This window comes from Lutra lutra, chromosome 2, assembly GCF_902655055.1.
Source record: "Lutra lutra chromosome 2, mLutLut1.2, whole genome shotgun sequence".
Taxonomy (NCBI): Eukaryota; Metazoa; Chordata; class Mammalia; order Carnivora; family Mustelidae; genus Lutra; species Lutra lutra.
Window position 1 is genome coordinate 184,296,574 of NC_062279.1, and position 19,210 is coordinate 184,315,783.

The 19,210-nt window shown below is 37.7% G+C and overlaps 1 protein-coding gene across 1 annotated transcript in view; it reads right to left on the bottom strand.

Annotated features, from left to right (window-relative positions):
* The window catches only part of SCFD2 (sec1 family domain containing 2), a 433,371-nt gene that overhangs the window by 339,409 nt on the left and 74,752 nt on the right, over positions 1–19,210 (bottom strand). The window contains exon 4 of the mRNA XM_047719274.1: positions 3,004–3,179. Coding sequence (XP_047575230.1) covers positions 3,004–3,179 — 176 coding nt within the window. The remainder of the gene's footprint in view (positions 1–3,003; positions 3,180–19,210) is intronic.

A 19,210-nucleotide genomic window follows, 5' to 3' on the forward strand; every position in this document is an offset into this window, starting at 1 on the left:
CCCACAAATAAATCTAATAATCCCCTCTTATAAAGAAAAGCATAAAACTGGACATGTTGATTTTAAAACACTGTGGTATTCATTCTGTGGTAGATGAACTGGCCACTGGAACCAACTAGAAACTGAGAAATAAACCCACTGTTATGTGGTATTTTAGTATTTTACATATCAATAGGAAAAAATGAATATCTTTTGGCTCCAAATAACAAAAAAAAACCATTTTTTTAAAAAAATCGTATTTGTTTATTTGAAAGAGAGAGAGAGAGAGAACACGACTGGAAGGGAGAAACAGGCTCCCCGCTGAGCAGGGAGACCAATGAAGGACTCAATTCCAGGACCCTGGGACCATGGCGTGAGCCAAAGGCAGATGTTTAAGCCACTGAGCCACCCAAGTGACCTGAGAAAACCAACATTTTTTAAGTGGCTCAAACAATGAGAAGAAGTCACAAAATAAGATATTTGAACTAGGGTTCAAAGTCATCAAAGATCCAGGTTCCATCTGTCTTCCTCAGGATATCAGTGAATTCCCTTCATTATCACAAAATGCTCATGTCATAAACATACATCAAGAAGCAGAAAAAGGAGATTGTTTCTTCATTATGTATATTCTGTCAGGGCAAAAGAAAATCTTTCCTAGAAACACTTCTAGCAAACTACCCTTTGCCTGTCTTTGGCTTGAACTGCTAAACTAATCATTAGGTAGGGAAATGACAATGCCAGCGTACTCTGAGAGCAATCAGGATTTGCTTGAATCATTTGGGAAAGGAGTAGACACCAGAACAAAACTGGTGTTCTGCCAACATGAGAAAGAGGAAAATGACTCTTAGATCAGTAATTTATGATACAGTGGAGTATTCCATAAATAGTGCGGGGAGATTAGACTATCCATACAGAAGAAAAGAAAGCTAGATCTTAATAACACCATAAACAAAAATAAATTCCATGTGGATTAAGATGTCAAATGTCAAAAGTTAATTTTCAGCAGAAAATACAGAACAATATGTTTTGAAATTAGGAGTAGAAATAGATTTCTAATATAAAATATAAATAAGCACAAATCATAAAGGATAACATTAATCAGCTAGACTACATTAAATTTTTAAACTTTTGTACAATATACTGGCATTAAAGTTGAAAGACACACCACAGCCTCAGAGAAGTATTTGCATGACATAAGACAGTGCTTCTGTTACCCAACAGATAAAAATGGGCACAGTGTAAGAATGAGCAATTAACAGAAGAGGAAAACTGAGGAGTCCATATATACTATAAAAGATGCTCAACCTCATCAGTAGTCAAAGAATTGCAAACTTATATAAAGAAATAGCACTATTAATAATAGACCCATAATTACTAATAGACCCACCATTACTAATAGACGCACTATTAAAAAATGTTCTAATTTGATAAGACTGAGTCCTGACACTATGTGGGGAAACAAAATGTCATCCATGCCTAGCAGAAGGGTCAACTAGGTCAACCTCTTTCATGATTACTTTATTAATATTTAGTAAATTCAACAATATGCATAGTCAATAATCTAATATCCTTTCCACAATATGTGTCTTAGAGAAACTCTTTCACATGTACACCAAAACACATGGTCTAGGATATTTGCCACATTCTTTCTTCTTTTTTCTTCTTCTTTTTTTTCTCTCTCTCCCTCTCCACACACACACATACAATCAAATAGTATGGTATAGTTTAAATAAATGAACTAAAATAAATAAATAAATAAATAAATAAATAAATAAATGAACTAGATCTATATATGTCAACTTGAATTATCTTTAAAATAGAATGTTGAGGTGTGCCTTGGTGGCTCAGTGGGTTAAGCCTCTGCCTTCGGCTCGGGTCATGATCTCAGGGTCCTGGGATCGAGCCCCACATCAGGCTCTCTGCTCAGCAGAGAGCCTGCTTCCCCCTCCCTCTCTGCCTGCCTCTCTGCCTACTTGTGATCTCTCTCTCTGTCAAATATAAATAAAATCTTAAAAAAATAAAATAAAATAGAATGTTGAGAGGAAAACACAGGTTGTTTAGGAATATAGTACAATATTACTTACATAAAAAGTAAAACCCAGAGCACAATAGTCTGTATTATTTACGAATAAGTAAGTATTTAATAAAAATACAGAAACAAGGAATCATGGTTGTAATTACCTCTGGGAAAGGAAAAAGAATCAGAGCAAGGAAGGGTATAAGTATCAGAGATGTTTCAACTTTATTTCTAGTTTTATTTCTTTAATGAGAAAGGATATAAAATAAATATTAAAAATGGATAAATTATATTGAGTCAGTGTGGAGAGTACAAATAGATATGTCATATTATTTTATCTCAGTATGAAATGCTTTATAATTTTTAAGTTTTTTTTAAAGCTTTTATTTTTTCATGTGAGAGAGAAAGGGAGCACAAGTAGAGGGAGAGGCAGAAGAGAGGGATTTTTAAGTTTTCCATGAAAATATTTCATCAATCATGAAAAGGTCCTCATCCCATACAAATCACTTCAAATTCACTACATTCACAAATGTAATTTGTCTTCCTCCATCCTTTATTAAGCATCATTTTAAGCCACGTGCTATATGCTGTTTGAGGATTAGAGACTAGTTAGTGTCAGAAGAAATGTAAATAGTAGTAATAGTAAGGAGAGTAGCAAGGATTGAATAAATATACCATGAGGATCAAGAAAGGTCCAAATGGTATAAAATTGAAAAGAGATTGGTCAAATGCTCAAAAAACATTCTTGGTAGTGAGTGAAATGCCAAAGATGTCACTGTCAAAAAAAAAAAAAAAAAAACACACAAAACGAAACGAAAAACAAAAACCATAGGTATGGAAAATTTCTAATGTAATTTTAATTTGGAGGCTCTTAGAGAATATGATATAGAGTATATGTCAACTATAAGACTTACTACTAAGACTACAACAAACATCAAAGTTTCCCCCCCACCCGGAAGCAACCATTTTAATTATTAATATCCCATGAACCTCCCATAGCAACATACCTGGAGGAGGAGTCTTTCAAAAGCCAGAAAGTTGTCCCACTTAGCAGTCTGCGGGTGTTTCAGAGTTTGAACTGTGGCCAGCCCAAGCTGTAGGAGCCCACAGTGATTCACTAAAGCTTTGAGGTTGTTCTTGAAGAGCTGAATATAGGACATGAGCTGCCCTGGAGTGACTCTCCCTAGAGAAACATAATAATCTATCAGTAGTAAACTCATGACAAGAATGCCATTAATAACATTACTGCTTCATACTGGCACAGAATTTCAGAGTTGGCTGTAAGCTCTCTTAAGCTATTGTGATTCTTACAACAACATGGTGACAGGAGCAAATGTGAAGCTGTTTCCTGCCTTTCACAGGTAAAGAAACAGGGGTGCCTGAGTGGCTCAGTCAGTTAAGCATCTGACTCTTGATCTCAACTTGGGTCTTGATCTCAGGGGTGTGTGTTCATGGAGCCCACTTAAAAAAAAAAACAAACAAACTGGGGCACCTGGGTGGCACACAGTTGGTTAAGTGTCTGACTCTTGGTTTCACTTCAGGTCGTGATCTCAGGGTCATAAGATCAGGCCCCGCCTGAAGCTCCACGCTCAGCAAGGAGAATACGTGAGACCCTCTCTCCCTTTGTCCCCACACTCATGCTCTCTTTCACTCTAAAAATAAATGAATAAATCTTTAAAAAGTAAATAAATAAAAATTTAAAAATTAAACACACACACACACACACACACACACATACAAAAGGAAAGAAACAGATAATAAGTGATCTGGCCAAGGCCATATTACCAGTAGAAATTATTTTATAATTGTGCAATGCCCACAAGTAAGTTCTCAAAGTCATCCAAATAAGTATCTGGTGAGCTCAACATGGCGTGGCTCCCCAAGCAGAGTGCATACTGATTTAAAAAGCAAAAAGGCAAAATTTCTAATGGTGTGTGTATGTTTAGAAAGTAAGAAGTCTGTTACGACTGTGGCTCAAACCTCACCACTGAGATCAGTGTGTTCATGACAAAATTCATGACGATCAAAGCTGGCTGTTGTATGAAATAAAAAATCTATGGAGAACTGGGGTGGCAAAGACACTGGAAGATGAGGCATCAGAAGAAAACACCAGGCATGAGCGATACAGCACACGTGCCCCAATGGTCACCTAGACTAAAACAAGAGCCGCATCTCATAAAAGACTAGAGATAGTACTGAAAAGCAAAACACCTGTTGAAGGCTCACTCTTTAGAGCCTCTAAGTCCCAAGTTTGCCTATGGCAGTCCTTTAACTGAGTCACTTTGCATTGTCCAGTGTATCAAACTGCATTCCTGCCATTCATGGCTGCTGTGGACAAAACTCCAGAACACCAGAGTCTCTCCATCGGACAGGGAGGCCACAATGGGACCAAACATAGATGCGAGTCAGGTAAATCTTTCCTACACATCTTATCCACACCATGCTTGTGGGTTGCTCTCCAATGCCTGAAATCCAAGTTTGTTTATTATATCTAGGTTTAATATTTGGCAATGAAATCCCCTATATTTATTGAGCACCTTACAGTTCACACGGTGCAAGCAAGCCATCTTCTGATTCTCATAGCAACTCTATGGGGTGGCAAGCAAGGCATGGGCTCTACCTGTGAGAGCCCCCTGAGGCACTGGCAATTCGGTGTCTTTCACAATGCTAAATATCAGGTATCACTTAATAAATGGTTTTTGACCACAATACACAAAAACTAAAGACCTCACCACAAGAAACTTAAAAGCCTGCAACAAAAAGAAGAGTAGTGGAATGATAAGTAGCGAAGCAAGTCTCACTCATTTCTTTGGTTCCGTGGTAAAGTTCATTCCTGATCCTCAAGGCGGCAAGCTACTGACCTACTGGCTTAACTACTGACAGGGAAGAGCCTCATCACACTCTTCTTTGTCTGGTTTTGAGTCAGGTTTATTAAGGTGTAATTGACATACAGTAAAATCCACCCTTCTTTGGTGTACAGCTCCATGGGCTGTGACAAATGGATGTCGTTGGGTAAGCACCATCACAGTCAAGGGACCGAACATTTCCATCATTCCAAAGAGCTTCCCCTCTTTGCAGTCAATTCTCCTTCTCCACCCCAGCCCTTATGAGCACTTCTCTGTGTTTATCTGATCTCTGTCCCATAGTTGAGCTTTTCCAGAATGTTCTATAAATGGAATTACATAGTCTGGAGCCTTTTGACTCTGTCTTCTTTCACTTTAGCTTAATGCATTTGATATTCGTCTGTGCTATTGCCTGTATTAATAGTATGCTCCCTTTTCTTGCTGAATCATATTCCATTGTATAAATATGCCATAGTTTACCTAGCCATTCATTTATCCATTCAGCAGTTAGTGATCATTTGGACTATTTCCAATTCTTAGAAATTATGAATAAAGTCTTCACAAATATCCAGGTTCAGGTTTTCATGGAAGTATATGTGTGTGGACAAATGGTTTCATTTTTCTTGGGTAAATTTCTAGACCTGGGGTTACTGGGTCATATGCTAAATGTATGTTTAACTGTGTAAGAAACTGACAAACTGATTTCCAAAGCAGCCTGTCCCACCAGCAACCTATGAGAGTTCTAATACTTCACGTCCTCACCAGCACTTGCTACTACCACTTATTTTTATTTTAATCATTCTAAGACATGGGTAGCAACATCTCACTGTGGCTTTAATTTGTATTTTTCTAATGATGAGTAATGCTGACCATCTTTTTATGTGCTTATGTGCCATGCTATATGTTTTTTGGTGAAGTGTCTGTTCAAATCTTTTCCCATTTTTTATTAGGTTGTTTACTTTCTTTTTTTTTTAAGATTCTATTTATTTATTTGGCACAGAGAGATCACAAGTAGGCAGAGAGGCAGGCAGAGAGAGATAAGTGGGGAAGCAGGCTCCCCACTGAGCAGAGAGCCAGATTTGGGGCTCGATCCCAGGACCCTGAGATCATGACCTGAGCTGAAGGCAGAGGCTTAACCCACTGAGCCACCCAGGCACCCAGTTGTTTACTTTCTTGTTATTAAATTGTGCCATTACTTTTATTAGGTCATTGATTCAACATATATTTTTGTGACAGACACTGTTCTTGCTGTTAGAAATAAACCTGTGAACAAATCAGACAAAACACTTTGTCCTCACAGTGAACAAATACAGAAGACAAATATATCTCCTTGATGCCCTTCTAATGAATTCAGTCTATTACATATCATTCTCATTTAGGGATGGAGGTCTTTTGTGCAGATGATAACATGTTTACACAATGACATCTTCTAACGCCTATTTAATATTAACACTAAATACATGAAAAACATTTTCACATGAAATGGGTTCAATTCACGATTGCCATGACCTCCATGTACTTGTTTACACATTGTACTGCTGGTGATGGCAATTTGGTTCCTGGACACATAGAGCTTAGTCTATCAAGAGAGATATTCATTAAACAATTATACAAATAATTACTTAATCATGATTGCAATAATACTGCTAAGGAAAAACACAAAATGTCTTGAAAGCATGAAAGGCCCTTTAAGATTCAAAACTGCTGAATTCTCCAACACTGTCCTTAACTAGGGAGGCAGAATTAAGCTCAAAATACATACAACCCATTTGCAATTTAACTGTTGTTTAGAAAGACCACAAGAAATGAAAATCATGGGTGCCTGGGTGACTCAGTGGGTTGAGCCTCTGCCTTCGGCTCAGGTCATGATCTCAAGGTCCTGGGATCGAGTCCCTCATCGGGCTCTCTGCTCAGCGGGGAGCCTGCTTCCTCCTCTCTCTCTGCCTGCCTCTTTGCCTACTTGTGATCTCTGTCTGTCAAATAAATAAATTTTTAAAAAAGAACTGAAAATCATCAGAGAAAGTCATCAGAAGGTCTGTTTAGATTTCTATTATAACAACTGTATGTTCAATTCAAAGATAAGAGTTTCTTTGATTCAAAAACATAGTTGAACTTTTTATCCAGTTAGCAGTTCCTAGCTTGGCCTCTAGTCATCATATTTACATAATGCTGCCTGCCCAGGTAAGGCGTGTGATCCAAAGGAACAAAGGAGTATAGAGAATTTGGTAACTGGAAATGCAACAACACACTACATTGTGAACTTAGTAATTATTTGCATTTGCTGCCCTATTCTGTTCCCCTCTATATAGTTTTTTCTAACATACAAATGCTAGTAACACATCATTAGGTATGTCTTGATACTCCATTAACATGCTACTTGGAATTCAGTAAAAAAGTACATCATGTGGGTGCTTTAAAATACAGGCTATATTCCTTGGTAGCTAGGAGACAGTATGTGCCCCCACTGATTGAATGGGCCCCCACCCTTAGGGCGCCTTTTGGGTACCAATTCTGACCAAGGTGATAGGCTAGTTCAAATATCTACCAGGATAAATTGTAATTCAATTGGTCATGTGTGACCTAGCATGACTGTGCAGCTTTCTCTGTGTGTTACAATCTCATTGGTCACCTGTGCTTGGCCACGCCCAACCACATGGCCTTTGCCCTTAAAAGCTAGTCTGTAAGGCAGAGAGAGGCAAGAGACGGCCCTGGCCAGTCAGTTTGATTCTCGATGCTTGGCTCGAAATAAAGCTTTGCTTGACCTTCAAAAAAAAAAAAAAAAAAAAAACCAGGCAACCTTACATAAAACAAATGGAAATCAACTGACTACCAAAATGCTACAGTGAGACTGATGACCCGAGAAAGCTGCTCCGTTCACATAGACTAAAACAGCAAGCAACCAGAAGCAGGTGCTGAAAAAGTAATAGGAGGACATACTTACATCACAAAACAATCACAAAAGCGTATCATACAGACTTACATGGTGATTTTAAGATGTCCATTCAGAAGGTCTTGTAACACAATTTTTAAAGCCATAAAAACAAAAGTTAGTTGATATCAAGTCTGCAGGAAATGAGAGTAAAACTCATCCCAAAGGATGAGTTTAGTGTAGAAATAGGAAATTTATTCATTGGTGGAACCAAACCCCTTAGGGAGCTACCCAGAGAAATGACACAAATCCTTTATTTCAGGAGACTGTATTGGTTCCGCTTCTGGCACGCTAGTAGACTGAGACTATCCTAACTCAAGGTTTTCCAGATTCCTCTCCAAATTAGATTTGCAGGGAGTAAGCAAAGAGTTGTCATCTACCACTATCTCAGTTCTCGTTTTCTTTCTCCAGATCACCATTCCTGGCCACACATACAAATGAGTGTGGCTTTTATTGTGGAACTAACCTCAGCATGGCATTCTATTGCTTATATGAAAGGGTATTTCTTTTGTTTTTGCTCTTTTCCTATTAAAGGTGTTTTCTAAAATATTTTCAACAATTATTCTCCAAAAGAAAAATACTACATAACATATAGCAACTTCTTGAAAGACGATGATCTAAAATCCAAGAAATCGTTTTCAAGTAAGAAAAGCTATTGGGCTTTTTTTTTTTTAAGAGTTTTTAAGAAAGAGAAATAGGCTTCTTACTTAGATTTAGCTAAGAGAAAAACATAAAACTTTATCAACCATCAATTCTCTATTATATTTTAAATCCTTATTAAAATATAATTATCTCTTGAGGGAAAGTGAACACATTTGCAAAATAAAAGGATTTAACACTTTAATATTTGTGATCCTTATGATACAGAATTCAACTGAATTCAAATGCATCATGGATCCTATTTTTTCATTAACCTCATACACTTGATAAATTATAATTTTCTCAACCTGTTTTGTTAAAATATATTAAAATATATTATTTAAATATATTTAATATTAAATATATTTAAAATATATAAAATATATTTAAAATATTAAAATATATTTTTTAAAATATCTACACATATCTACACATACATGATTCTTTGTTGATATGCTTAAAGTAAGACAGCATGGTACTGGCATAAAAACAGACACATAGACCAGTGGAACAGAGTAGAGAGCCCAGATCTGGACCCTCAACTCTATGGTCAAATAATCTTCGACAAAACAGGCAAAAATATACAGTGGAAAAAAGACAGTCTCTTCAATAAATGGTGCTGGGAAAACTGGACAGCCATATGTAGAAAAATGAAACTCGGCCATTCTCTTACACCGTACACAAAGATAAACTCAAAATGGATAAAAGACCTCAATGTGAGACAGGAATCCATCAGAATCCTAGAGGAGAACATAGGCAGTAATCTCTTCGATATCAGCCACAGCAACTTCTTTCAAGATATGTCTCCAAAGGCAAAGGAAACAAAAGTGAAAATAAACTTTTGGGACTTCATCAAAATCAAAAGCTTCTGCACAGCAAAGGAAACAGTCAACAAAACAAAGAGGCAACCCACAGAATGGGAGAAGATATTTGCAAATGACAGTACAGATAAAAGGTTGATATCCAGGATCTATAAAGAACTCCTCAAACTCAACACACACAAAACAGATAATCATATCAAAAAATGGGCAGAAGACATGAACAGATACTTCTCCAATGAAGACATACAAATGGCTACCAGACACATGAAAAAATGTTCATCATCACTAGCCATCAGGGAGATTCAAATTAAAACCACATTGAGATACCACCTTACACCAGTTAGAATGGCCAAAATTAGCAAGACAGGAAGCAACATGTGTTGGAGGGGATGTGGAGAAAGGGGAACCCTCTTACACTGTTGGTGGGAATGCAAGTTGGTGCAGCCACTTTGGAGAACAGTGTGGAGATTCCTCAAGAAATTAAAAATAGAGCTTCCCTATGACCCTGCCATTGCACTACTGGGTATTTACCCCAAAGATACAGATGGAGTGAAAAGAAGGGCCATCTGTACCCCAATGTTTATAGCAGCAATGGCCACGGTCGCCAAACTGTGGAAAGAACCAAGATGCCCTTCAACGGACGAATGGATAAGGAAGATGTGGTCCATATACACTATGGAGTATTATGCCTCCATCAGAAAGGATGAATACCCAACTTTTGTATCAACATGGACAGGACTGGAAGAGACTATGCTAAGTGAAATAAGTCAAGCAGAGAGAGTCAATTATCATATAGTTTCACCTATTTGTGGAGCATAACAAATTGCATGAAGAACAAGGGGACTTAGAGAGGAGAAGGGAGTTGAGGGAAATTGGAAGGGGTGAACTATGAGAGACTATGGACTGAGGGTTTTGAAGGGGTGGGGGGCGGGAGGTTGGGGGAACCAGGTGGTGGGTATCAGAGAGGGCACGGATTGCATGGAGCACTGGGTGTGGTGCAAAACAATGAATACTGTTATGATAAAAATAAATTTAAAAAAATAAATTTTAAAAAAAGAAGAATATTCTATCAATGTCAGATTTGATTTAATCATAAAACTGTCTTAATGGTAGAAAACCACCACCACCAGAAATTTTGTCTAAAATAGCGTATTTAGCTACTAAAAATTTTTAAAACCTCTTGGCATGAGAAATAATAAAAACTGTCATTGCATGTTTTTTATTCATCATTTTCATGAAAACCCAAATTGGAATAAACAAACTTAGGTGTTTCAAGTCTTACATTCCCAGAAATCAGCATTTCATTTGTCTCTTTTTCAATCATTTTTCTAATTTAATAAGGAGGCAGGACATTAAAATATTTAAATATAAGAGGTCCTGCTGAAACTCTGGTTTATTTGTTCATACACAATTGGCAAACAGAATAATTTCAGTATTACACAAAAGTCACATCTGTTCATTTGTTGCCTTTTTTCTCATTACTTCAACATTTTGTGCCACCTAATAACAGCAGCTGAACACAAAGTAAACAAACACAGCTGAACACCGCAAGCCACGAGAGGAACCAAGCACCACAGGCAGTGCCCATGCGTCTCTAGCTCTTCCTCTTGGCTCCGCCTGGCCACGGGGCCTGTCTTGGAAGTGCTTCCTGTTTGATTCTCCCTGATCTTCAGTGCAACTAATAAGCCTCCACTCCTCTTCACATCCCCTTCCAGTGAGCTACTTTCAACGCTTTTGTTCACATAACGTCCTGTATAAGCTGTAACATTTCTTTATTTCTAGAAATTTAGCATATCTTTTTAACTGTGCTGGTATCTTATCAAGATTCTTACTGGTTTTGTCAGTGCTCTGATTATTGATCTGCAAAGATGTTTGAATGGGCCTCTGCTAATGGTATTTTTTTTTTGTCCTAGTATGTGATTTTGCAAAACAACTTTTCCGGGGATTTATACACATTATAGCAAAACATGCACAATAATATATATATCAAAGGTGACAACTTTACTAAAGTTAAGCTTTTGATTCTTTGGCAGCATCACCAGAGAAAATTTCGAGTGTAATTCAAGAGTTGACATAAGACAGCCAGAATCTTGTGCATGAAAGAGGGTTTAGGAGTTTTGTGAATAGCATACAAAAGGCTTAGGGGTGCCTGGGTGGGTGGTTCAGTTGATTAAGCATCTGCCTTTGGCTCAGGTCATGATCTCAGGGTCCTGGGATTGACCCACACTGGGCTCCCTGCTCCCTGGGGAGTCTGCTTCTTCCTCTCACTCTTCTTCTGTGCTCCCTCTTTCAAATGAATAAATAAAATCTTAAAACAAAACAAAAACACAAAAGGCTCAGAGAGTAGGCCAAGCACATAGTGTATATCCACTCTTTACTCCATCAGAATGACAGAAAAAAATAAAAAGGGATAGGAACACACAACAAAGAGATTGTGAGATAGTCTATAAGCAGACAAGAGATTTCAAACATTTTGCCCCCATCTGTTGGTTATCTTTGTAACCTACATTATATACTAAAACTTTCTTTTTTGGTCTGTCAAGTACAGATGGTATCCTACGGCTTTTCATGTTCTAAGAAGAGAATCATAGCCCCCCTTACACATCCCCCTTACTTCTTATTTTCCCCTTTCATCTTGCAAATCATCCGTACTTTTATTTTTCCCTTGTCATGATGACTGGCATTTATATTTTGTTCTGTAACCATAATTTGGACTTATGTGCTTTTTCCATGGTTTCATTAAAAAAGTTCAAAATCAATCAATAAAGCCTACATCATTATAAACTATATAACTATTAATGACAGAGCCAAATTATGTGCTATGATTACATTTCCTTATGCATATAATACTTTGCTCCTAGAATGCCTGTGGTGTATTTCCTTCTTTCCTTCCTTCCTCCCTTCCATCCTTCCTTCCTTCCTCCCTCTTTCTTTCCTTTCCTTTCTTTTCCTTCTTTCCTTCCTTCCTTTCTTCCTTCCTCCCCCTACCCTTCCTTTGCATTATCTACCTTAACCAAAGCTTTAAAGTATCCTAACCTCAAATACAGTGTCCTATCTTTGGAATCTGGGGGCTTTTTCCCTCTCTGAATACTGCCAAACCTTTCACTCTCCCATTCTAGTATGGGCAAATTTTGTCCTAGGCCTTTCTGCACAGCCAGCAGCCTGGAACTCCTTTTATTGCTCTCCTCTGTTGGAACAGTTTCATTAAATCCCTGATTTTTCTTTCTTGGTATACTGCCTTTTCTTGCTGGACATTCTTATGTAACCTCAGAAAAGGAACTGTGAAGAACACAGTTTTTGTATCCTTCAAAAGGCATTTTCTTACCCTCAAAGCTTCATGGTAGTTTATTGGAGTCTGGAATTCTAGTTGGCTGAAAATGCATTATTCACTATCCTCTGGTTTTCAGGGTTGCTGATAAACAGTGTGTGCTAGTCTCATTCCTGTTCCTTTCTAGGTGAGCTTCTTTTTTCCAACTTGGAGCCTTTAGGATCTTACTCTCTTTTACTCTAAGGACTCACAGTGATCATGTCTAATTTAGAGGTCTTTTTATTCTTTCCAATTTTATCTCAATAGGCCTATTCAATTTGACTATGTCCTTCACATCTGGGAAAGTCTCACATTTGTCCTTTGCTAATTTCTTATTCTCTGCTTTCTCTTTCTTTCTGAAACTTCTAATATAGTTCTTGGATATCCTGATTGGTTCTCTTTATCTTTTATCTTTTCTATCATATCTCAATGTCCTGTTTTCTTCTACATTATAGGAGAGTTTCTCAATTTATGTTTAAACTTTGGGTGAATTTTGTTTTGTTACATACCATAAAGTTCATCCTTAAATTATATAATTGAGTGGTTTATAGACTATTTACAGAGTTGTATAATTATCACCACCATATAATTTGAGAACATTTTCATCACACCAAGAAAAAGACCATACACAAATTTCCTCGGTTATGAAAAAGACATACTGCTATAAATCTACATGTTGGAATAAAACCTGAATGAAATTTTCCATTGGGAGACACAATGGTGCTTAGTTATACTTATTTACAACTGAGAAAAGCAGAAATGAGAATATTCAAGTAATTATAAGTGAACTCTAACTTTTTAAATATAGTAATACTACTGTCACTTTTATCATATTAAAAAAATTTAACTAAAGTATAAATGCCTGGAAAATAAAAGAAGAAACGAAGAGTACTAAAGGATGGAGGAAAACAAATAAAAATAACCCTCCCACCCCCAGCCACCCAAAAAGGCTTGGTCTAGAATACATGAAAAGGCAGTACAGTGGAGGGAGCCATGTCCCCAGAAGGAACCAGCAACTCCAGACTCAGGAGCCTCAGGTATGACAGAGGTAGAAAGTGAGGAGCATAATACAAAGCAAAGTATACAAATAGTAAGTGCATAGTTCAACTACTTTTTACATATGTATCTATCCATGTAATCCCCATCCAGATCAACATATAGAATATATCTGATACTCTAGGAGACTCCTTGGTATATGTATACTTACCCAGCCAATAATGCCACAAAGGTAGACCATTACTTCTATCTCTACTACCACAGATCATTTTTTTCTCTGCTTTTGAGCCTCATATAAGTGAAGTTATACATATGTACTCTTTCGTGTCTAGCTTTTTTTCAACATTATCCAGAATCTCAATCTTTTTTTCTTTTTCTAACCATGCTTTATTGCTCTGTATTACCATAGAAATTTCTTCATCTATTCTGCCTTAAAGGACACTTAGATTTTACAGTTTGGGGCCATTATGGATAATGATGCTATGAACACTCTATTACATGCCTTTTGGTGAATATTAGCACTCATTTCTACCGGTTATATGCCCACATGTTTGCTGGGTGAGTATATGCTTCACTTTAGTTGATACTGTTAAACAGTTTTCCATGGTTGTGTCAATATTTTCACACATTTTAAATTTGATTAAATTTAACAATTTAATGTAATTTTGAAAGTATATAAGCAATGTCTGTATCACTAAGTTTCCTTCTGGTATTTTATGTTGGGTAGCCAAAACAGTAATAAAAATGAGAGAAAAGAATCACAATGGAAAACACATTGCCATATGATACTATGCATCTTTGTTTCATTGTTCTCATAATATTTTTACATATTTATTTACTTACATCTTACCTAGTTATATAGAAAAAGGCCTGGAAAGCAAGGTATTAATTTAGGAACAAAGATTATGTTGAAGAGCAAGATGGAGGGGAGGGAAGATATTTTATTTTATGTACATTGTGATTTGAATTTTCTAGAAGCAGGTGCTAGTGTTACTTTTTTTTGATATATATTTTTTAAAGATTTTATTCATTTATTTCACAGACAGAGATCACAAGTAGGCAGAGAGGCAGGCAGAGAGAGAGGGGGAAGCAGGCTCCCCACTGAGCAGAGAGCCCAGGACCCTGGGATCATGACCTGAGCTGAAGGCAGACTTAACCCACTGAGCCACCCAGGTGCCCACTAGTGTTACTTTTTAAATAGCCTCTTGATTCTGAAATAAAATCGTTTATCTCAGGTAAAGTAAACAGATTTGTACAATGGATGAAGCATTGTCTTTCAACAGATTAAAGACATAGAAGAGTAATAATAACTGCCCGCTTCCCACCTCTACTGAGGTCGAAGGGCAAAGAAATATGGTTAACATGCAGGTGGAGAGATTTAAGTCAGAATGAGAAACAAACTTCACGATGGCAATGACCAAAGATGCTGAAACAAGTTATTAAAGGAGGAAGAAGGAAGATGTTATCAATCTCCCGTAGTGATCTGAAGGACAGGATATACAGCCATCTGTATAGTGAAACCTGGACAAAGTACAGCTGGGAATTGATGTCCATTTTTATACCACCACATATACTGAAGGTTTCCTGGGATTTCCTTTAAATTGTGTATGTTTCTTGGTACACAAAATTTGAGCTCTACGGCATTACAAAGAGTAAGAAACTAATGTGAAAATAGCATTTTAATTATACAAATCAATTCAAATGTTTCCAAAACTCAGAAGTTTATTGTAAAATATGTTTTCAGGATAGCTTGGAATGAAGTATAACTGCTGAGGGACCATGGGTCACAAATAGAAAATAAACAGCTCTCTCTGAAAGTTATACAAAACACTGAAATATAAAATCACCAGAAGTATTTATGGTTTGGTTTTCCTTGGAAATGTAGCCTTCCTGAGGCTAACTTAAACACTGAATCAACATTCACAAACTCAAGAGAGAGCATGGAAGGGAACAGATAGATTACCCCTGTCATCTAGAAGGCAGTATGCAAGGCTGCTGGGGAAGGGACATTTCCTCAGTGGGACCACTCTGACCCGGAAAAGAATTTCTGCTCTTAGAGGAGCCTCTAGGTAAATAAATCCCACCCTGTAGCCACAGACCTTCTCACCGTATCATTCTCTTGGGTTTTTAAACTCCTAGCCCATAGTCTCATGTTGAAAATACCTTTTATGTTGAGAAAACATAAAAAGGAAGAAGAGGAAGAGACAGATGAGGAAAAAAGAAGAGAAAAAATGCACCAATTTAAGTTGAAAATATAGGGCCAGAGAGCAGATCCTTGAAGAAGGGACATTAGAAACTTAGATTCCCATTTTGCAGATGAGGATAACAGAGAAGCGGAGACAACCTGAGTTTTGTTTTAAGTGATAGAGTTCAAGGGGAAGGCATTTGTTTAGGGGCCTTAAAGCATTCAGGCATTATTAATTATTAATTCAAAGGAAACTCTTTCTGTTTCTGTATATTCCCTATCTTCATATCCCTAAATAGAAATATTCTTTAGGACTCTGCCCTCAGCCCTTTTTCTCAACCATTCTACCTTCTCTCTCTAGTTGATCGACCTTACATTTCCTTTAGAAATTCACTACTTAGGTTTCAACATAATCATCAGGTAACTAAATTCCTAATCTCTATTTTCACTTCTGGAAATCAGTACTCTAGCCAGACATTTTCCAACTGAGATGATCAGGGAACAAATCCTTTAGACAGAATAATTCTACCCTCACATGTGGTAGAGTAGTCTTCATATGCAGTTGTGAGACCATTGGTCATTATATTTACAATGTGTCTTTCCTGCCCAGGAGACAATAAATAATTACATCATACTATACCCTCCTTATACAGAACACCCTGAATTTCATACACACTAAGTTTCACATAAATCACCTCATCTAATTATCAGATTACCAGATAATCTGCTAACCCCCCATTTTGTACATGGAGAAACAGATTCAGAAAAGTTAAATGACTTTGAAGACAAAATAATATTTTATATATTTCTTATTCCCTATAAGGACTTAATATATAATATATGCAGATAATAAATCTCTCTCAAATGAACAAAAATGACTATTAGCTGTAATCTGAATAATATCTAGAAAAAAAAATGTCAGTGAGCTTTCTCCCCTTCTATTTGGACACCCAACTATAATTCCAACAATCTCTAGGAAATTGTGTCAATATTACACCCCAGGGAATGTGGAGTTCTTTTAAATGATGGTTCTCAAAGATGTTCCACAGATCTCTGGGTTCCTGAGACACTATCAAGTGGTCAAAAAAACCAAAGTTATTTTCATAATAGTACTAAGTTGTTACTGGATTTTCTTACTCTGCAAAGTAGCAAAGTTACTCTTGTTACTCTTGTTTACCCATGGTAAAAAAACACTGGTGGGTAAAGGGGTTGGGTCCATCACACCAATACAGGCAGTGGTGCTGAATTATACAAGTAGTCAGTTTCACTTCAGAATGGTCTTGATGAAACTATAAATGTTGTTCATTCTTTTTTTTTAAGGTTTTGTTTATTTATTTGACAGACAGAGATCACAAGTAGGCAGAGAGGCAGGCAGAGAGAGAGAGGGAAGCAGGCTCCCTGCTGAGCAGAGAGCCCAATACGGAGCTTGATCCCAGGACCCTGGGATCATGACCTGAGCTGAAGGCAGACGCTTTAACCCACTGAGTCACCCAGGCACCCCTATTGCTATTTTTTTTTGTTTGTTTTGTTTTTTTTAAAAGATTTTATTTATTTATTTGAGAGAGAGAGACAGTGAGAGAGAGCATGAGCGAGGAGAAGGTCAGAGGGAGAAGCAGACTCCCCATGGAGCTGGGAGCCCGATGTGGGACTCGATCCCGGGACCCCGGGATCATGACCTGAGCCGAAGGCAGTCCAACCAACTGAGCCACCCAGGCGTCCCCTATTGCTGTTTTTTAAAGCCAGTAGTATGAAGTGGTAAAAGAGGAAATGATAGCAGCATTGGTGGGAAGCAACATGCACTAATCTCATTTGGAGCTTCATTAGGAGAGAAGTATAGTATTCAAAAAGAGGTGAAGACCAAGACATCGTTCTTCCACTCTGGATGTCACATTTTCGGAGAGACATTAACAAACTGGGGCTCTGTGACTCCAAACTAGAGGCAGTGGTGACGGTAAAGGTGGGAGAGGCTTGTCTCTTCACAAATTGTCGAAGGATGGGGCGCCTGGGTGGCTCAGTGGGTTAAGCCGCTGCCTTCGGCTCAGGTCATGATCTCAGGGTCCTGGGATCGAGTCCCGCATCGGGCTCTCTGCTCAGCAGGGAGCCTGCTTCCCTCTCTCTCTCTGCCTGCCTCTCTGCCTACTTGTGATCTCTGTCTGTCAAATAAATAAATAAAATCTTTAAAAAAAAAAAAATTGTCGAAGGAGCTCATCCTGTGTAATAGTGAGTGTATGCAGCAGACACTATGGCCCCCAGCAGTCGGAGAGTAAATTAATGTCTCGATGTAGTGGACCAGATTATTGTTTGGAAATTAGCTCGAGATTTTTCTCCAAAAGTGACCACAGAAGCTTGTAAATTCCAAATACAAGCAAGGTGATTTCGGGGGTGAACAGAGTCAGGAACAAGGTAACAGAATGCAATCGTAACTAAGCTGAAAATGGGAAAACTACATAGAATTCTGCATAAAGAGAGAATGTATTATCAAAAGGGAGATACTCAGCATAAAGACTAGAGAAGGACACGTGAATTGGAAAGAGTGAGTAAGCATATTTCCCTTCCCAGAAGGAAAGGGGAAGATCATCGAACTCAGCTTGTTTGCTTTGATTGCCCTCTCATCAAACCACCAACTTATAATCTGGTTTCCCATGTAGACTCCCGCACCCACACTCCCACACCAACCCCAGTCCGCTTCAGTCAGAACCTTCACTCTGCTCAAAGCTTTTTTTCTCCTTCAATATTCCAGGAAATAGGTATTTTCCCTATTTTTATGGACAGGGAAACTGAGGTTCGGCTCTTTAGTGAGAGAACCAGACGTAGATGGCTTTTTATCCCATCACATGCACAAGCACAAGGCCGCTGCGAGTCTAGAAGCGAATGTTGCAAAGAAATCAAGAAGGATGAGGACTGAGGAAAACGAACTTATCTTTAATGATCTGGGAGACTTTTCTGTTACAGTGTCAGAAGTCAGGCTGCACTAGATTAATAAGCAAGAAAATAATGAAGAAACAGAGGAATCAAGCGTAGAATGCTTTGCCAAGAAATCTGGCTGCAAAAGAAAGAATGATGTCATAGAGTCTGTTTTCCTTCAGCTCCAATGTGATGTTCCTGCCACCCATTAAACTCTGGGAAGTATGTCAATTCTGCAGACAGCAAGAGGACAAACTGTAAAGATTCTCCAGCCACAGAAGGACTCCAGAGAGACAGATTCTGTGTAAAATGTAGAAACTGAGTCAGGCATCTTCTACCCATTTCTTCTGTAATTGGAAATGTTGGAGCCAAATGAATGGGTTCTCAGAGTCTATTTTTTTTGTACTTTCGGGATACATTTTTCATCTTGAAAGCCAGTGGGAAAAAAATCAATTCAGTTTACAGGGTTTTAAAAATCACTTTTCTGGAACACATTTATTTAGCTAACTGACAATTTAATAAAAAGCTCTTGGAAAGATGGCATGTGTTTATATGTGAAATGATAAAATGAATTTTTTTCTTTGTTTTAG